The sequence below is a fragment of the Bufo bufo genome, chromosome 1, assembly GCF_905171765.1.
Source record: "Bufo bufo chromosome 1, aBufBuf1.1, whole genome shotgun sequence".
In the NCBI taxonomy this organism is placed as follows: Eukaryota; Metazoa; Chordata; class Amphibia; order Anura; family Bufonidae; genus Bufo; species Bufo bufo.
The window spans coordinates 768382612-768403881 of NC_053389.1; the positions used below are offsets into that span (position 1 = coordinate 768382612).

Here is a 21270-nt window from a genome sequence, read left to right on the forward strand (position 1 = left end):
AACATGCAACATTTGATAAATGTGGCATAAAGTACACCAACACAGACTGATAAATTCACCCTTGGACCATAAATATACAGTGGATGTTCTGTAACCAGTTAATAACCTGTATGTACTGTAGGTCCTTTATTAGTGGCAATCACCTACACTAAATGTTTCCTGTAGCTGTAAATGAGATTTGCACAATGTTCAGGAGGAATGTTGGACCATTCCTCCCTACAAATGTGTTTGAGTCCCTCAGTATTTCTGGGATGCCTTGTGTGCACAGCTCTCTACATCTAGTGCCAAAGTATTTCAAAAGAGTTACGAACAGCACTTTGCCTTGGCCATTCCAATACCCCAAATTGTCTTATTAACTTATTGTCTTTTTAACCAGTTGTGATTTACTCATGTGCTTTGGTTGAATCTCTTGTTGCATTACCTAACATCTCTTCAGTTTGGGGTCACCTTAGAATTCATTGTTCTCTCAGTGATTGTAGAGGGAAGTCAGGTGGGCGTATGTATATGGATATATATATAAATCTGCCCTTTCATTGATATGTGTAGGTATGTATGTATATGGGCCCCCTTATATGGCCAATAGGGATATATATTCCCTGTATGGCCGTGTATATATTCCCTCTTATGTAGATGTATATATGAGGATGTGTGTATGCAGTGCATACATCTTTATATGTGTATCTTCCATGGCTCTCCCCCAGGTATATATATATATATATATATATATACAGTACAGACCAAAAGTTTGGACACACCTTCTCATTCAAAGAGTTTTCTTTATTTTCATGACTATGAAGGCATCAAAACTATGAATTAACACATGTGGAATTATATACATAACAAACAAGTGTGAAACAACTGAAAATATGTCATATTCTAGGTTCTTCAAAGTAGCCACCTTTTGCTTTGATTACTGCTTTGCACACTCTTGGCATTCTCTTGATGAGCTTCAAGAGGTAGTCCCCTGAAATGGTCTTCCAACAGTCTTGAAGGAGTCCCCAGACATTCTTAGCACTTGTTGGCCCTTTTGCCTTCACTCTGCGGTCCAGCTCACCCCAAACCATCTCGATTGGGTTCAGGTCCGGTGACTGTGGAGGCCAGGTCATCTGGCGCAGCACCCCATCACTCTCCTTCATGGTCAAAAAGCCCTTACTTTCAAAGTTTTCCCAATTTTTTGGCTGACTGACTGACCTTCATTTCTTAAAGTAATGATGGCCACTTGTTTTTCTTTACTTAGCTGCTTTTTTCTTGCCATAATACAAATTCTAACAGTCTATTCAGTAGGACTATCAGCTGTGTATCCACCTGACTTCTCCTCAACGCAACTGATGGTCCCAACCCCATTTATAAGGCAAGAAATCCCACTTATTAAACCTGACAGGGCACACCTGTGAAGTGAAAACCATTTCAGGTGACTACCTCTTGAAGCTCATCAAGAGAATGCCAAGAGTGTGCAAAGCAGTAATCAAAGCAAAAGGTGGCTACTTTGAAGAACCTAGAATATGACATATTTTCAGTTGTTTCACACTTGTTTGTTATGTATATAATTCCACATGTGTTAATTCATAGTTTTGATGCCTTCAGTGTGAATCTACAATTTTCATAGTCATGAAAATAAAGAAAACTCTTTGAATGAGAAGGTGTGTCCAAACTTTTGGTCTGTACTGTATGTATATACAGTTAGGTCCATAAATATTGGGACATCAACACAATTCTAACATTTTTGGCTCTATACACCACCATAATGGATTTGAAATAAAACAAATAAGATGTGCTTTAACTACAGACTATCAGCTTTAATTTGAAGGTATTTACATCCAAATCAGGTGAACGGTGCAGGAATTACAACAGTTTTCATATGTGCCTTCCACTTGTTAAGGGACTAAAAGTAATGGGACAGAATAATAATTATAAATCAAACTTTCACTTTTTAATACTTGGTTGCAAATCCTTTGCAGTCAATTACAGCCTGAAGTCTGGAACGCATAGACATCACCAGACGCTGGGTTTCATCCCTGGTGATGCTCTGCCAGGCCTCTACTGCAACTGTCTTCAGTTCCTGCTTGTTCTTGGGGCATTTTCCCTTCAGTTTTGTCTTCAGCAAGTGAAATGCATGCTCAATCGGATTCAGGTCAGGTGATTGACTTGGCCATTGCATAACATTCCACTTCTTTATGTTAAAAAACTCTTTGGTTGCTTTTGCAGTATGCTTTGGGTCATTGTTCATCTGCACTGTGAAGCGCCATCCAATGAGTTCTGAAGCATTTGGCTGAATATGAGCAGATAATATTGCCTGAAACACTTCAGAATTCATCCTGCTGCTTTTGTCAGCAGTCACATCATCAATAACTACAAGACAAGCAGTTCCAGTGGCAGCCATACATGCCCACGCCATGACACTACCACCACCATGCTTCACTGGTGAGGTGGTATGCTTAGGATCATGAGCAGTTCTTTTCCTTCTCCATACTCTTCTTTTCCCATCACTCTAGTACAAGTTGATCTTGGTTTCATCTGTCCATAGGATGTTGTTCCAGAACTGTGAAGGCTTTTTTAGATGTCGTTTAGCAAACGCTAACCTGGCCTTCCTGTTTTTGAGGCTCACCAATGGTTTACATCTTGTAGTGAACCCTCTGTATTCACTCTGGTGAAGTCTTCTCTTGATTGTTGACTTTGACACACATACACCTACCTCCTGGAGAGTGTTCTTGATCTGGCCAACTGCTGTGAAGGGTGTTTTCTTCACCAGGGAAATAATTTTTCGGTCATCCACCACAGTTGTTTTCCGTGGTCTTCCCGGTCTTTTGGTGTTGCTGAGCTCACCGGTGCGTTCCTTCTTTTTAAGGATGTTCCAAACAATTGTTTTGGCCACGCCTAATGTTTTTGCTATCTCTCTGATGGGTTTGTTGTGTTTTTTCAGCCTAATGATGGCTTGCTTCACTGATAGTGACAGCTTTTTGGATCTCATCTTGAGAGTTGACAGCAACAGATTCCAAATGCAAATAGCACACTTGAAATTAACTCTGGACCTTTTATCTGCTCATTGTAATTGGGATAATGAGGGAATAACACACACCTGGCCATGGAAAAGCTGAGAAGCCAATTGTCCAATTACTTTTAGTCCCTTAACAAGTGGGAGGCACATATGCAAACTGTTATAATTCCTACACCGTTCACCTGATTTGGATGTAAATACCCTCAAATTAAAGCTAACAGTCTGCAATTAAAGCACATCTTGTTCATTTCATTTCAAATCCATTGTGGTGGTGTATAGAGCTAAAAATGTTAGAATTGTGTCCATGTCCCAATATTTATGGACCTGACTGTATGTGTGTGTATTTATATATATATATATATATATGGGCCTATAACTGCCCATGTATGCCCCAGGTTTATAATGAGTATATATATATGTATATAGATGCGACCCAAGTATCTATATACAAATATATACTTAAATGCGGCCAATTTTATGCCTCCAGGTGGCTGGTGACTTTAAAGGCTAAGGGATCAATAGATCTGAGGCCTTTTGTTGAGTTTCCCCAGCTTATCAGCCTAGTTACTATGCTCTCCCCCACCTTGTGTTTGTGACATGGCTGGGCGTGTGGTGCTGCTAGCCTCAGGGGGCCAACTGGGAGTCCTGAGTGCAGGCATACGTCACAGTCACACAATGATGTCACATCCCTGAGGAGCGGGGAGGTGGGCTGTTTCTGAGGCTGATATATGAGCCCCAAGCCAGGAACAGGGGGCTCTTGGAACTGGACTACAGACAGAGACACATGGGAGAGAGCAGCTTCATCACGTGCCCCTGGAGAAGGCCTAGTAACCCTGGAAGGGCTAAGTATACCCCTGCAGCAGTAACCCTTCACTACTGCCCTGATTAACCCCTACCTGTCTAGCCCCTACCTACCCCTCACATACCCCCTATAGCCCCAACAATAGTAACCCCTTCCCTGCCACCAACACATACCATTGCAATCCATATCCCTGCAGGCCCTGTCCTACATTACCCCTTTTACCCCTGCTGCTGACCTCCTGCAGCATTAACCTCAGCCCTGTCTGCCTAACCCTTGCAGTGCCACCATTTACCCTTTCTACCCCGTTGGGACAGTGAGTAGCCAGGCGGGTGGGTTGCTGCTAATGAATGTATGTAAGTGTATTGTATAGATAGTGTGTGGGGTGGAATTGTGGATTGTCTAGTGTAATTAGGTTTGTATTGTGTATACTGTAGTGTTATTGCTGTACTGTGATGTGTGCATCTATATGTATATATATCTATAACCATTGATCTATAGATATATATATAGATATAGCGTATTAGTAGACTATTGTGTAATAAATATTTTATTATTTAAGGGCACAGTGTCTGGTCCATTATTATAGTACAGTATGGTGCAGGCAGTTGGCTTTCAGCGCAGCGTGCAGGCAAGGCGAGGGTGAATATGTTATATTATATTAAGGGAATAAATGGGCGGGGTCACAGTAGATGACTCACGCCTATTTAGGAATATTAATTATTGGTATTGACATAAATATCGGTAATTAATATTCCCCCTTAACAGTGATCATAAAGGCAGCAAGACAGTCCCAAACCATTACCCTTCACCGTCCTTCACAGTTGGGATAAGGTTTTGGTTCTGGAGCATCCATGTATTCTCAGAAAAACTTGATAGGCCAAAATGTTTTATTTCAGGATTTTTTTTTTTTGGGAGAACAGTGGCTTCCATTGAACACCATTCTATTTCAGTCTTTTTCTAATAATAGACACATGAACTAAGTTTTTTTTCCAAATTTGTCCAGTTTTCTGCTGTTACCCTTGTATTCTTTCTTACCTCTTTCAGGATTTCCCATTATGCACTTGGTGAGATCTTAAAAGCGTGCCCACTCCTGGAGAGAGTAGCAACAGTCCTGAATTTTCTCCATTTTTAACCATGAATTCATGTGCAACCAGGTCTTTGATCATACTTCTGTAGGCTTTCCCAGCTTCATTTGTCTCTGTAACATGTATTCTCAGGTCTTCTGAAAGTTTATTGCATCAAAGAATGCTTCTCATTAACCAATATTTCCTGAGAATAACAGATTTGTCAGGCTGTGTCTGGTATTGAAGATCAGCCACAGTACTAAACAAAACCTGTGGACCAGAGCGGCCCTGTTTCTGAAAGAAACACTATGTTTTTCTAATCCTGAAGAACCCTATTAAGTTATTTTACAGATTGCTGGTGAATGCTGAATCTGTGTATATCTTCTCTTGTAGAAGACCCCGGAGATGATGGACAACCATACCTCCATAAAATACTTCAACATTCTTGCATTTTCCAGTAAAACAGAAAAACAACCTCTTCTTTCCATTACATTTATGATTATCTATCTCATAGGAGTATTAGCCAATACAAGTCTTATCCTAGTAAGCGTCTTGGATACCTATCTACAGACCCCCATGTATTTCTTTCTCCGAAACCTCTCCTTTGTGGACATCATATTCACCACAATTACCCTCCCTAAATTAATTAATATTTTGTGGATGGGAATAAACACAATTTCATTCATTCAATGTTTCATTCAAGTCTTCTTCTTTGTGTTTATGGCAAGTACGGATGACATCTTACTGTCATGTATGGCCTATGACCGATACATTGCCATCTGTTACCCATTACACTATCACATCCTGATGAACTGGAAAAAGGCAGTATCACTTTTGGGAGGAATTTGGGTGATGGGATGTGCGAACGGCTTAATTACTTCTTTGTTTGTTTCAAATTTATCTTTTTGTGAGTCTAGAATGATCCAGAACTTCTACTGTGATATTAAAGCTTTGTCTAAAATTGCCTGCACTCCAAATGGGCTTCAAATATTTATCTATTTGGAGACTTTATCACTGGGTCTAGGACCCTTCTTAGTCAGTCTTACTTCTTACATCAAGATAATTGGGGTTGTGTTGCAAATCCAGTCCCCGGAGGGTAAGAGGAAAGCTTTTTCCACCTGTACATCTCACCTCACAGTCCTAACAATTTTCTATGGGTCAATCCTACTACAGTACACTATGCCACCATTAGAAAAAGTGCACTTTTTAGATAAAATCTTCACCGTTCTGTACACAGCCTTAACTCCTATGTTAAATCCAATCATATACAGTCTACGTAATAAAGAGGTAAAAAGTGCGATAATGAGGATCCTAAGATAACCAACCACCAATAAGAATCTGCTTGGTAACATGATAATCAAAAATCAAAGGGATTCCTTGATGCATCTTACTGTATTTGAAGGGTCCATACAACCCCTCCACTCAGACTGAAATTGCTATTTACATTGAGGACCAAAGATTGTTCCACAAACGTGTTCTGCTACTTTGTAGGTGAACCTTAGCTGGTCAACAAGGTAATCAGCAACCAAATCTAGCCCTTTCGGGACCAGAAACCCATCCTTTGCGTTGAGGATGTTAAGAAATTAGTGACAACTCATCCATTGCACATAGAGTTGAGCGAATTAATTCTAAACTAATCAAAATTATTATGAATCAGAATTTGTTTCAGATGAATCATTCAAAATAGTATTTGCAATTTTGCAGATTAGAAGACAGCAACGGAGGGTAGGGGAGATGAAAAAGGAGGATCATATGACCCCAGGTGGCACCCTGGCCAGCAGGTTTGCCTATAGTGTCATGCAGTCAGCATCAGCGAATCAGGAGGGACTATACTAACACGTGTCATAAGCAGTAAGATAAGCCTTGGGCTGTGACACAAACATAAGCACCACAGATCTACTGAACCACGTGAGGCACCATCACCCCATCCTGTGGCAAATAGAGGTTGCAGTAGCTACTGCAACAAAAGCTCAATCCTTCTCCCTTGTGGCTGCCAGGCCGCATCCCCAGGCAGTATGGTGTCTTTCACATCACCATTATCACTTTCTGCTTCTCCTGCTCAGGCTTCTCCTCCTCTGCTCTGTCATCAACAGCTCCATTCACTTCTGTGAGAGTTCTGAAATTAGTCGAGTGAGCACGCTCAGCTATTTTTTGAACTCCCATAAAAAAGACTGGAGAGCGCAACACACATGCAGGAGTACAGGCGCTTGTGCCAAGTCCTCTGAGTGACGTCAGGGGAACTAGGAGGGGACTTTGGGATGCCGGGTGGCGCTGGGCTCCTTCAGAATGGGCACGGTTGGGCTCCAGAGACATTAGGAACAACCCCTTGTACTCTTTTTAGAGGTAATTAGCATATTGATACAAATTGATTTTCTGAATAAACCAAACTAAAGCATTCATATCTATGGCAAAGGTACATTGCAGGCATGCTACAGGAGATCTTGCAGACCCTATAAACGGTGCTAGGTGACGGAATCCCTTTAATTGATTAACTGATTGAAAGTGGCAACTAAGAACATACATGTTCAGTTTTATAATATGCTATATGACTAAAATAATTTCTGACTGAAAATTGTAAGCAAGTTATACAGAGATTGTATCCTTGTTGATGTTTATGTTGGAAAGTATTGAAGATTTTATGCCACCTTCTGAAGTGCTGGTTTTCCTTGATCAGTCTTCACCTGTGAGCTCTCCAGCTATTCTGTGCACTTCAGGATATTCCCATAGAGGAGGGAAGGAGCCGACAGCAATGTGTGCTTGTACAGGTGAAACTCAAAAAATTAAAATATCGTGCAAAAGTTTATTTATTTCAGTAATGCAACTTAAAATTAGAATATTGTGAAAAGGTTTAGTATTCTAGGCTCAAAGTGTCACACTCTAGTCAGCTAATTAATCCATAGCCCGTGAGCAAAGGGGACCTGAGATTGTGACTTTGGGGTTTTCATAAGCTGTAAGCCGTAATCATCCAAATTATAACAAATAAAGGCTTGAAATATCTCACGTTAGTTTCACCTTTTAAGTTGCATTACTGAAATAAATGAAGGACCCTGCCATTTTTTGCCTTAAGGACCAGGCTATTTTTTGAAAATCTGACATGTGTCACTTTATGTGGGGAACACTTTAAAACGCTTTTAGGACAGGCCATTCTGAGAAAAAATAAAATAAAATTATTTATAAAAAAATTCTAAATTTACAAAAAAAATTGAAAAATTAGCAAATTTTCAAATTTCAATATCTCTACTTTTATAATAGATAGTAATACCTCCAAAAATAGTTATTACTTTACATTCCCCATATGTCTACTTCATGTTTGGATCATTTTGTGGATGCCATTTTATTTTTTGGGGATGTTAGAAGGCTTAGAAGTTTGGAAGCAAAAATTTCTAAAACCCACTTTTTCCGGACCAGTTCAGGTCTAAAGTCACTTTGTGAGGCTTACATAATAGAAACCACCCAAAAATTACCCCATTTAACAAATTACACCCCTCAAGGTATTCAAAACTGATTTTACTAACTTTGTTAACCCTTTAGGTGTTCCACAAGAATTAATGGAACATAGAGATAAAATTTCACTTTTTTGGCAGATTTTCCATTTGAATCCATTTTTTCCAGTTACAAAGCAAGGGTTAACAGCCAAACAAAACTCAATATTTATGGATCTGATTCTGTAGTTTACAGAAACACCCCATATGTGGTCGTAAACTGCTGTACGGACACACGGCATTGCGTAGAAGGAAAGGAATGCATACGGTTTTTGGAAGGCAGATTTTGCTGGACTGGTTTTTTGACACCATGTCCCATTTGAAGCCCCCCTGATGCACCCTTAGAGTAGAAACTCCAAAAGAGTGACCCCATTTTAGAAACTACACCCCTCAAGGTATACAAAACTGATTTTACAAACTTTTTTACTCTTTTAGGTGTTCCACAAGAATTAATGGAAAACAGAGATGAAATTTCAGAATTTTACTTTTTTTGCAGATTTTCCATTTTAATAAATTTTTTGGCCACTAACAAAGCAAGGGTTAACAGCCAAACAAAACTCGATATTTATGGCCCTGATTCTGTAGTTTACAGAAACACCCCATATGTGGTCGTAAACTGCTGTACGGGCACACGGCATTGTGCAGAAGGAAAGGGACGCCATATGGTTTTTGGAAAGCAGATTTCACTGGGATAATTTTAAATTTTAAGCTGCCATGTCACATTTGAAGACCCCCTGATGCACCCCTAGAGTAGAAACTCTAAAAAAGTGACTCCATTTTGGAAACTATGGGATAAGGTGGCAGTTTTGTTGGTACTATTTTAGGGTACATATGATTTTTGGTTGCTCAATTTTACACTTTTTGTCAGGCAAGGTAACAAGAAATAGCTGTTTTTATTTTTTGTTATTTACAACATTCATCTGACAGGTTAGATCATGTGATATTTTTATAGAGCAGGTTGTTAGCGACGCGACAATACCAAATATGACTTTACATAACAAAGCATTATTGCAAAAAAATATTTTTTAGTGTCTCCACATTCTGAAAGTAGGTACACTTATGTCTCCAACATAAAACAACTGGCCAACCACAACTTATATATGTGAACTTAGCCTTATAGTTACTAGATTTCTGGAGAAAGGGAGTTGATCAAGGAATTGCCAGATTGGAGTCGGGAAGGAATTTATCCCCAAAATGAAGAAAATTGGCTTCTACCTCATGTTTTCTTTTTTTTTTCTTGCCTTCCTCTCGGTCAACTTTACAGAATAATAAAACTGGGTGGACGGGTGTCTTTTTTCAGTTTTACAAACTATTGGGGTCATTTATCAAACTGGTGTAAAGTATGACTGGCTTAGTTGCCCATAGCAACCAATCAGATTCCACCTTTCATTTTCCAAAGGATCTCTGAATAATAAAAGGCGGAATCTGATTGGTTGCTATGGGCAACTAAGCCAGTTCTACTTTACACCAGTTTGATAAATGACCCCATATGTTACTATGTATTTGTCATAGGTTGTTTGTGGTGAGAAATATACTCTAAGACCCCAATTTATTAAGACCGGCATAGCACAAAGGGCCTGTTCTGCCAGAGGAGGGGTTTAATTTAAGACGAGACACAGGCCTCGTCATAATTTAAATGCCTCTTCTGTCAGTTCATGTGCCAGACTGAAATCTACGGTTGCTTGGAGCTGCCCTAGATTTCATTCGTTATTTATGCCAGTTTCTGGTGTAAATAATGATAACTGTGCAGGGTCTGATGGCCTCGCCCACACCCTGACAGCACCAAGCCCCCTGTTGGAAACCTGCTGAGGGCAACATAAAAATGCCAGTTGCGACTAAAAAAGTCACAATGGCATTTAAAAAAAATCACAAAACCAGGTTTTTGCCACTTTTGAATACCAGAAAACTCTTGAAGGTGAATGATAAATCCCCCCCATAGTGTAGAGAAAGTTGCCTGATTCTCACTGCTCTATAATTAATTAAAGGGGTTTTCCAGGATATTCATATTGATGGCCTATGGGACAGGATAGGCCATCGATAGGAGATTGACGGGGGTGCCAGGATCAGCTGTATAAAGAGGCCACAGTGCTCCAGGAGCATTTAGGTCTCTTCCTAGGCCATGTTACGTCAAGTGAATAGGCTGAGCTTCAATAACAAGCACAACCGCTATCAAATGGGTGGCGCTGTCCTTGGTAAGCTGTGAGGAGGCAGCGGCACTCATCATAGTTCTAGTGAGCACCGCGGCTTCCTCAAACAGCTGATCGGCAGGGGTGTTGGGAGTCCAAACCCCGACGATCTCATATTGGTGGCCCAACCTAAGGATAGGCCATGAATATGAATGTCCTGGAATTACATTTTAATACTTAATTTAGAATATAAATTGGACAATTTTTACATGAAGCATTTTCATGTTGAAACCCATGAGTTTAAAGTGATATCACTGTTTCCATAAATATATCTACAACAGGTGGATCAGGTACTTTACAAGAGTCATATTAGTGGGGTTCATAAGGGAGCCCCTTCATTATCAAGAAGAAAAGAAGCCCTGCCAATGTTTTCAGCAGAGATATGGTTGCAAATCTGGAGTACTATCCATGTGGTCCATGTCCATTCTTGGGAATTAGTATATTTTATCTGTATTTTATACAGATTTGTTACTTTAACAGAAATGTGCCTGGATAATTGGCCCAAGGTTGGTAATCCTCCCCAAAACAAACTGCATGACAAGCGACATGTGAAATTCGCACAATAACATAAAGTAGAACAATGTGGCTCTGAATATATTGTCGATGTTATGAACTAAGAGTAGAACCAAAATGAGAATGAAGGGTTTGTACTTTATTGAATAGTTCTGACTATGTCAGCGTCTATGTTTTATCTCCAGTGTTCTTCAAAATGTGTGCATTTAGATTGCACTCAGACGTCGCAGGTGACCTGTATATGACGTATGATCCTTACTAGACTGCAAGAAAGAAACGCTTGATGGTCACAGGGAATTGTGGTACAAACCGTTTATGTAATGTGTAATCTTTTACCTAGTAAAACTGTCCAAATCATGGAGCAAGGTAAGAAGGTACAAAAATTAGCCCTTTAGGCATTCTAACCGGGGCGTACACAGAAATCATGGGGCCCCATAGCAAAAATCAGCACTGGGCCCCCTATCTCTGTATTTATCTTTTTATTACCAGATTGTCACGGCCAGGTCTGGAACCCAGGACCTTCTGTATGGGAGGTAGGAATCTTACAAGTTAAGCCACAGGTTTATAGTTAAGCCTGTGGCTTAAGCCACAAGCTTAACTATAGTCAGTGGAAGGATTTTCTGTGACTTCAACAGTATTCTACCCAGTCATAATGTACTGGTATTTACTGATACTCCTATATATACCAGAACATTGTATGGTTTTTCTAAGTAAATTTAGTTTAGTCATTACAAAAATGTAATATAAATCAATATATATTGCAAAATAAAGGAATGAATATGAATATATATATATATAATCAGTTAAAAGAGGAAAGACAAGAAATTAATCGCACATCCAGCTGCTATGCTTTGACCTCATCCCTGCTACTTTTAGTGCTGTCCTCTGCAAAAGTAGCAGGGATGAGATCAAAGCATAGCAGCTGGATGTGCGATTCATTTCTTTTCTCCCTTTTATCTATATATATATATTGTGGCAATGTGAACATTGAGGTGCTGTTCGCACCAGGAGCGTGTCACCAAGGGGCCCGGCCTTGGTGGAGTAAAAGCCCTAGTTCAGGTGCCCACTAAAGTAGTTGGGGGAGACCATATAGATAGTGTAGCTGGTTCAGCTATTTCAGGGCGGGTTTTTACTGGTCCTGGTGAGGCTCTGTGTGAGTGGTCTCAGCCGGGTGGGCTGAGGGGCCACGAGGCTAGGCGATAGCCAGAACTTTGGGGGAAGCGGTGACGCCTGTGAAACCAGGATCACGAGGCCAGAGTCGGGAGGACTACTGGGCCACAATCCCCCCAAAAGGTATTGAAGTGTCACAGCCTGGAGGTTGCTGGACTGAATGGCTGAGGAAAGCCGCATTTGTGTTCCATGTGTGAACAGGGGTCTCTAGGTGAGTCAGGGATACACTTATGTGTTTAGTTAGAGCCTAGCCGGGCAAGGGTTTGTTACTTTGTGTGGATGTCACACGTGATAAGTTGAAGCTGCGACTTTTTAACCTGTGCTTTGCTAAAGTGTCTGAAATAAAGCAAGAGTTTGGACATTATAATTGTGTCTGCGAAGATATCTGTGAGTGTGACCCCCTGAAAAGAAACAATCCCTTACAATTGGTGGAGGATGCGGGCAAGTTGTCCATGAGAGAAGGGCAACGGTCGGTTGCTAGGGGCAACGACGAGACAGCAGGTGCTGCTGAAAGTTGTTTTGCCGTGTGTGGAGTTAAAGGGCCGGAAGCCTGTTTGTTCAGTGGAGCAGGTGCTGCTCATAAGAGTGTGGACTATTTTGCTGTGGTGCAAGTAAAACTGCAGTGAATTAAAGGGCCAGTAGCCCAGCAAAAGTGGACTTGTGGCTGAAAGTTTTTCCTGCTAACATGGGTCTCGGGGAAGAGTATGTCCGGCGGCGCTGGCGCATACAGCAGGCAGAAGAAATGGCCATAGCAATTGGCTACACTAAAAATGAATTGGCGAAATTTGATGCAGAGCGAGAGGCTTTGGAGGCACAGTTGCAGCTGGCCTTGAGAAATGTGTTCTTAACACTGTATGGACCCTGTACAAAGTTCCAAGAGGTTCGTTGTGTGACGGGACTATCGGGGGAAAAGCAAAGATATGCTGTTGCCAAGGGCAACCGTCGGGAAGACAAAGAGGGGGAGAGCCGTTCATCTCACAGGAGGTCGAATGTTCCCTACCAGTGGAGACAGAGTCCTAGAGAGGATGTGCCGAGGATCTGCGAGGCTGTTGCTAAGGGCAACCAACCACAACAGCGTGCGGCTGCCCAGCAGTTATAGAGCGGAGCAAGTGGCTCATATTCTGCCGAGGGAGAATATGTCTCCCGAGAGTGTGACTCCCCATCTGGAAGGAGGATGGAGTCACGGCGTTTCTCGTAGCAACCACTGCAGTCAGGAGTCTGCAGGTGATTTTGTAATGAAGGATCCTGGAGTATCCTTAGATTCTGGGACTGCCGAACCCGTGACATCGCTGGGTAAGATCGCTCCTGTTATTAATTATGTGACAGACCCAGTGACAGTGAGGCTGCGGCAGGGGATACCTGCTGGGACGGTGAGTGATAAATCACAGAGGCGAGGAACTGTCTCGGAAGTGTGTGACATTGGAGAAAACGCAGGGTCTGAACAGGCGGGTAAGCCTGTTGCGGTTGTTCCCTTGCAGGACTTTGCAGGGGAGAAGGTTGTTGTGTTGCCCAAAATGCCCGTGACCAACGCTAGGCATGGGGTGGCAAAAATTAGAGACCCTATGATGGCCCGGGTAAGAGGTAGCAAAATATGGAAACCTGAGATAAATAAAGTGATAAATATGCTGGACAGACATGCGGTTAATGAGGACTGTCAGGTAGTTCTCACTGAGTGTGAGGCTATAGTGACAGCTGGGACTGATGGACTTCCGCAGAACTGGTACCTAGCCCATTAAATGACGTGACCATTAGAAACAGTGGAGCTGATAAGGTGCAAAGTGATGGCACCATGTTTGCCGAAATGCATAATGGGAATGTGATGTCATGTGAAATATGTGATAATAATGACATGCCTTTTCCTTTGCAGGCTGTGATTGGTGAAGAAGCTCCCCCTGTTGGTAAACATGTGTCTGATGTAAAAGTGTTGATAAATGTTGAAGGAACACCACTAGTAGACCCCATTCTAGACAATGTGGCAGGGCTAGAGTATGTACCACACGTACCAGAAGTGGGTATGCAGTCTCCACGGGGTTCTATGGTTATTGAGGAAATGTCCAATGTGGGATTAGCTCGTGTGTGCCCCTAGAGGTCAGGGATGATCATGACAAGAGTGGGACATGTGATATATGTAATGTGGCTGATAGCAGCTCAGAGAGTGAGGCTGCCATGTCAGTTTCTGGTGAAACTAAGGTGGTTACTAGTAGCGACCAGATGTCAGTTATACCTGACGGGACGAGAGCTGACTGGGGAGACGGCAGCCGATTGTCTGAGACCCATACCCAGGCAGGGGTAGATGACCTGACAGGTCAATACAGCTACAAACTTGAAGATGTTTTCCCTCGCTTCGCACAGTCCCTAGATACACTAGAGAAGGGACTAGCGGTAATCGCAGAGCAACTGCAGAAAGCTCCAGAGGAGTCACAGGAAGAGACTCAGAAAGAGATGAATGAACTGAAGGATCTAGAGTCACAAATAGAAGCGGAAATTCTCCAACTTCAAGAGGAACTTGTAGCTTCTGAGCGATCAAGACGTCATGCAGAGCAGGAAAGGGATGGGGCTGATGTGGATGCAGGATACAAGAGATTCATAGCAGTGTGTGGCCAGGACCTGGTCATGAAAGACATTTCCTTTGCTGTCAATGCCCTCCAGAAAGCCAGCAGTCTTCTGGGGAAGAAATACGGGGAGACGGATGACCAGTATGAGGATCCTGTCTACTACAATGGACTGGCTCTCCTGAATCCTGCCCGAAAGGAGAACAATATCCTGGGTGATGAGCCTATGGAGAAAATACCAGAAGACGAAGAGTCTAGTGAAGACCCTGGTGTCCCCAGTACCTCCAACCTTGATGAGAAAGAGGAGGAGGGGTTTAGATTGGTTGGCAAGTATATGATGCCGTGTCTGAGAAGGATGAGAAAGCTAACAAAGTGAATGAAGACTCCAAAGGACACTCAAAGGCTGAAGAAGCTAAGGCCGATGAGTTGGAGTGGGAGAAATCCTCAGATGTTCCAAAGACCAAGGATAAGGCTGAAGAGGGGTCTGCAGAAGTGGGGAGAGCCACTGAAGAAGCAGAAGACTCTGATACTGAAGCCAAACCTGAGGTAACCCCTGTGGGGACTAAAGAAAAAAGAGAAGTGCTATCTGGTGATAGACTAAAGAAACAAAGTGAGTGGGAACACCAGGTGACATTAGAGCGGCTAAAGGGTGGTTTAAAACTGACCAACCGGATCTCCAACAAAAGGAGGAGGCGGGAGCTCCCCGTGGAAAACACGGCTGTAAAGGTTGCGGAAGTTAAAAGTTGTGGGCCTAAGAAGAAATCTAGAAAATAAGCAAGCCAGAAAGCTAAGTTCTCCAGCGAAGAGGAGATGGAGGAGGCCCTTAGACAATGTAGTCTAGGTAGGAAGGCAGTGTTTATGACAAACCAAGCTCTGATGGCCTGGGTCTGGCAAAATAAAGGGAAGCATTTGACGCTGGCCATCTCTTCCAGGGGGAACGTTGAGCCGGAAGATGGCATTATAATGCGGATGCCCTGTCACGAGCATCCAGTTGGTACATGTGTTCACCCCCACAGGTTTGAACAGAGGGGGGGATATGTGGCAATGTGAACATTGAGGTGTTTGCACCAGGAGCGTGTCACCAAGGGGCCCGGCCTTGGTGGAGTAAAAGCCCTAGTCCAGGTGTCCATTAAAGTAGTTGGGGGACACCATATAGATAGTGTAGCTGGTTCAGCTATTTCAGGGCGGGCTTTTACTGGGAACAGGCAATGTGTTGGGTGGGTGCCTGTTCCCCATGCTCCAGTCCGGGACTTAGGGCATGCTCATGTCCAGGGATCCTATTTAATCCTGCTACTGGATCTTGGGTGTGTCTCACTGTGGAGTGTTTTGTGAAGCAGAGTCCTGGTGAGGCTCTGTGTGAGTGGTCTCAGCCGGGTGGGCTGAGAGGCCATGAGGCTAGGCGATAGCCAGAACTTTGGGGGAAGTGGTGACTCCTGTGAAACCAGGATCACGAGGCCAGAGTCGGGAGGACTACTGGGCCACAATCCCCCAAAAGGTATTGAAGTGTCACAGCCTGGAGGTTGCTGGACTGAATGGCTAAGGAAAGCCGCATTTGTGTTCCATGTGTTAACAGGGCTCTCTAGGTGAGTCAGGGATACGCTTATGTGTTTAGTTAGAGCCTAGACGGGCAAGGGTTTGTTATTTTGTGTGGATGTCGCACGTGATAAGTTGAAGCTGCGACTTCTTAACCTGTGCTTTGCTAAAGTGTCTGAAATAAAGCAAGAGTTTGGACATTATAATCGTGTCTGCGAAGATATCTGTGAGTGTGACCCCCTGAAAAGAGACGATCCCTTACAATATATTTATATACAGTTGCAAGAAAAAGTATGTGAACCCTTTGAAATTATATGGATTTCTGCACAAATTGGTCATAAAATGTGATCTGATCTTCATCTAAGTCACAACAATAGACAATCACAGTCTGCTTAAACTAATAACACACAAAAAATTAAATGTTACCATGTTTTTATTGAACACACCATGTAAACATTCACAGTGCAGGTGGAAAAAGTATGTGAACCCCTAGACTAATGACATCTCCAAGAGCTAATTGGAGTGAGGTGTCAGCCAACTGGAGTCCAATCAATGAGATGAGATTGAAGGTGTTGGTTACAGCTGCCCTGCCCTATAAAAAACACACACCAGTTCTGGGTTTGCTTTTCACAAGAAGCATTGCCTGATGTGAATGATGCCTCGCACAAAATAGCTCTCAGAAGACCTACGATTAAGAATTGTTGACTTGCATAAAGATGGAAAGGGTTATAAAAGTATCTCCAAAAGCCTTGCTGTTCATCAGTCCACGGTAAGACAAATTGTCTATAAATGGAGAAAGTTCAGCACTGCTGATACTCTCCCTAGGAGTGTCCGTCCTGTAAAGATGACTGCAAGAGCACAGCGCAGACTGCTCAATGAGGTGAAGAAGAATCCTAGAGTGTCAGCTAAAGATTTACAAAAGTCTCTGGCACATGCTAACAGCCCTGTTAGCGAATCTACGATACGTAAAACATTAAACAAGATTGGATTTCATGGGAGGATACCACAGAGGAAGCCACTGCTGCTTGAGTTGTTTGGAAGAAACACACAATACTATGTGTGGAGAAAAAGAGGCACAGCACACCAACATCAAAACCTCATCCCAACTGTGAAGTATGGTGGTGGGGGCATCATGGTTTCGAGCTGCTTTGCTGCGTCAGGGCGTGGACGGATTGCTATCATCGAAGGAATAATGAATTCCCAAGTTTATCAAGACATTTTGCAGGAGAACTTAAGGCCATCTGTCCACCAGCTGAAGCTCAACAGAAGATGGGTGTTGCAACAGGACAACAACCCAAAGCATAGAAGTAAATCAACAACAGAATGGCTTAAACAGAAGAAAATATGCCTTCTGGAGGGGCCCAGTCAGAGTCCTGACCTCAACCCGATTGAGATGCTGTGGCATGACCTCAAGAAAGCGATTCACACCAGACATCCCAAGAATATTGCTGAACTGAAACAGTTCTGTAAAGAGGAATGGTCAAGAATTACTCCTGACCGTTGTGCACGTCTGATCTGCAACTACAGGAAACGTTTGGTTGAAGTTATTGCTGCCAAAGGAGGTTCAACCAGTTATTAAATCCAAGGGTTCACATACTTTTTCCACCTGCACTGTTAATGTTTACATGGTGTGTTCAATAAAAACATGGTAACATTTAATTCTTTGTGTGTTATTAGTTTAAGCAGACTGTGATTGTCTATTGTTGTGACTTAGATGAAGATTAGATCACATTTTATGACCAATTTGTGCAGAAATCCATATCATTCCAAAGGGTTCACATACTTTTTCTTGCAACTGTATATATATATAAATACATACACAAAAAATTAGCTTATTTGGAGCCATTAACTTTCTTGGAGTTGCAAAATAAATTTTGCTCTTATCTTTAAAAATAAAAACCAATACAATGTACTGATATATAAAGTGATCTAATAGTCAGGAATGACCCTAGTCACAACAACAAAGTAAATATGCAATGCACAGATTCACAGAAATCAAAGAAATGTATTGCTCAGACTGGAATGTGATGTTGGGTAATAATCGGGGACACTCAGCAAGTAGCGGGAGCAATCCATTTTGTCAATTGTTGTCCAATTTTAGTTCACCACCATTTTATGTCTTATCAGAGATGTTAAAGGGGTTCTTCAGGAATTTAAATACTTAAATATTATTTTATAATAAATATATTCTCAAACACCTTTCATTACTTAGAATAGCTTGTTTTGTCTAGGGAGCAATCATCAGGAGAAATAAAATGTCCGCCGTCCTAATAGTACACACAAAACCTGCCCACACAGCAGGACAAGTTACTTTACAATAATGAGCCATAGTGCTGCCTCATCCTCCTCTCTGCTCTGCTTGTCAGGGATTATGATCCTGAATACAGGTGAATGTCTGGGGGAATGGAGATGATGAAGGAGACATGAGAGGAGGGTGAACTGTGGCTAATGAGCAGCAGCACTTGTTTACAGTCTCCATTACCACAGTCTGTCCTGTCCGTCCTCTCTGTACTTCATGTCTCCTCATGAACTAAATTCCCCAGAGATTCAGCTAAAGTTCTTATCATCTGTATTCAGGATCATAATCCCTGACAACTAGAGAGGAGGAGGAAGATGAGGCAGCTCTTTACCTCAGTGTTGTAAAGTAACTTGTCCTCATGTGTGATCAGGACAGGTTTTGTGTGAACTAATGGGACAGCGGCCATTTTGTTTTACCCTGATGATTGCTCCCCAGACAAAACGAGTCATTATAAATAATGAAAGGTATTTGAGGATATATTTATAATAAAGTAATATTTAAGTATTTTCATTTTCTTAATTCCCGGAGAACCATTTTAAAGGTTATTCTTGGAGACTGTAATAAAATAAATGAGCTCCATTTAGGATAACCAGGGAAACTGTTTGTCCCAAGGTGTGTGCATGTCCCTGATGTATTTATTACAAGACAATATAAAATATCTTGTGTGAACCTTAACGATATTCATGGCACAAAGATTCCTCATCAGTCCTAAGGTACGACATCATGTATTTTTTTTGCATCAAAAATTATAGAAAACTTTTGTTACTCTCCTTTATGTTATTTAAGGTATATAGAGATCAGTTCTCCAACATTCACCCACTCTTCTTGTGTAGATAGGTGTCTAGGCTGATGTTAACTTTGCGTCCCTTTGCACCACCTTCCTACAAGGATGGTTTAATTATTGCTATATGCTACCCGCATCCTTCCTATCCCCATTGATTTTTCATATATAACAGTACTAATGGTGTACCTTATTTGTATTCAGGGGTGCACCTAGTCTTTCTGATGCCTGAGGCAAAAATTTAAATACTGCCTTCCGTGCCAAATTTTTATTCCAGCCTACTGCTAAAGACATATTTAGATGGACATTTTATATGGTGCCATTAAACATACAGGGTAATACAGCAGCACATAGCGCTTACATCCAGTCATGTCTCTTCTGATGAAGACGTTCTCTTTCCTCATCTTCTTCATTTGGACCAGAAAACCTTGACAACTTCTTTCAGACTCATCTCTGAAGTTTGCCATACAGACATCTTAGGGTCCTTTTCCATCATCCACCTCTCTCCAGGTGCCCCAACATTGTTATCCTGCTGCTACCCCCAATAGTCTATCTGCTGTGCTCCCCAAATACTATAGTGCAGAAATAACAGTGCAATACAGATACATTCCCCATAGTAATAATGCTCCCAGACTGCCTTCAATAGTTATAGTGCCCCCAGTACAGTACCCCTAATAGCAAGAACGTTTCCCAAAAGTGCACCCATTTGTATTGTGCTAATAATAATAATAGGCCACTTAGCAGAAATAAGGGTCACCTATACTGCCCCCAGAAGTAATAACGAGAGCCTTTAGAGCCTTTAGTAGTAATAAGGCTGATCTATAAGGCACCCCTCTAGAACCCACAGTAGAGCCCCTATACAAAGACATAACAGCCTTGATACTAATTGTTATGAAATATAAACTATAATGCCAGATAAATAGATAATAGTTTCACTTATGGTACTTGGTTCCAGAGAGAAAAGACGCATCTGTGGTCACCAGCACCAGGAGCTCTGAAAACCTGGAGAATGACATATTGATAGAATTAATTATAGCCATATAGTCATGTTTGGTATATCTGCGATAGTAATAATGTCCTGGGAAACAGGCCGGTCATATTATCCATCTCAGGAGATACCTACGAGAAGTTGGGGCCCAATTTAGAATTATGCCACCAAACTCTTCACTTGTGTGTAATTAGCCAACTTCCTGGCACATGACCAAGAGGAGGGGGAGAGGGCTGCCAGCTAGACCTGCTGGGTCCACACGGGGTCAGATGCCATGGAGTTACATCTAATGTAAGGACTGATCTATTTTCTGCTGTGTTCCGAGCATAGGATTCTGCACCAATGGAATTGGTAGGAAATCCATTTTTCATCCCTTTTATTTTCTGTAACTGTTTTCCATCTTTTGTAACATTTTTGTTTAGCACTGAACTTTTTTTGTATATTAAAATGTTGTTCCTTCTTGCTCCTTGTTGCTCTAATGTGCCCACCTCCTTGAAGTGCTGCTTTGCTAAATACCATTGATGACATTGTTCTAGAGGGTTGCTTGTCCTTTGCCAGAAAGCAGTGTGTTCCTGTGAGGGTTGTGCATCTGTAACTAGGGCTTTCTGCCCGGCAGTTTGAGTATGGACGTGTGTGTGGATGGGTGATGTAGGTCCATGGTAGACTGCACCTTCGTGGCCTTTTGTGTTGCATGTATAGGCATTTGATCATGTGAGATTCACCACACCAATGCTTTGAATAAGTCATGCTGCTACTGGTAAATAATTTACTTTATAAGAGTTTTTGATGCATCATTTTTTTTTAGAGTTGAAGTCCTTTTTTGTTTATATCCTAGACATTTTGGTGCTTTAGCTTTGTTAGGGCTCTGGTTATGTGGTTCATTGTTCATTATCAGCAAAGAATTG

The 21270-nt window shown here is 41.9% G+C and overlaps 1 protein-coding gene across 1 annotated transcript; it reads left to right on the forward strand.

The window, feature by feature from the left end:
• Nucleotides 1-5269: 5269 nt before the first annotated feature.
• LOC120987433 (olfactory receptor 1A1-like) lies at nucleotides 5270-10546 on the forward strand. The gene is made up of 2 exons (XM_040415895.1): nucleotides 5270-6157; nucleotides 10460-10546. Exons 1-2 carry the CDS (start codon nucleotides 5270-5272, stop codon nucleotides 10544-10546), a joined length of 975 nt encoding a protein of 324 aa, XP_040271829.1.
• The last annotated feature ends 10724 nt before the right edge of the window (nucleotides 10547-21270 follow it).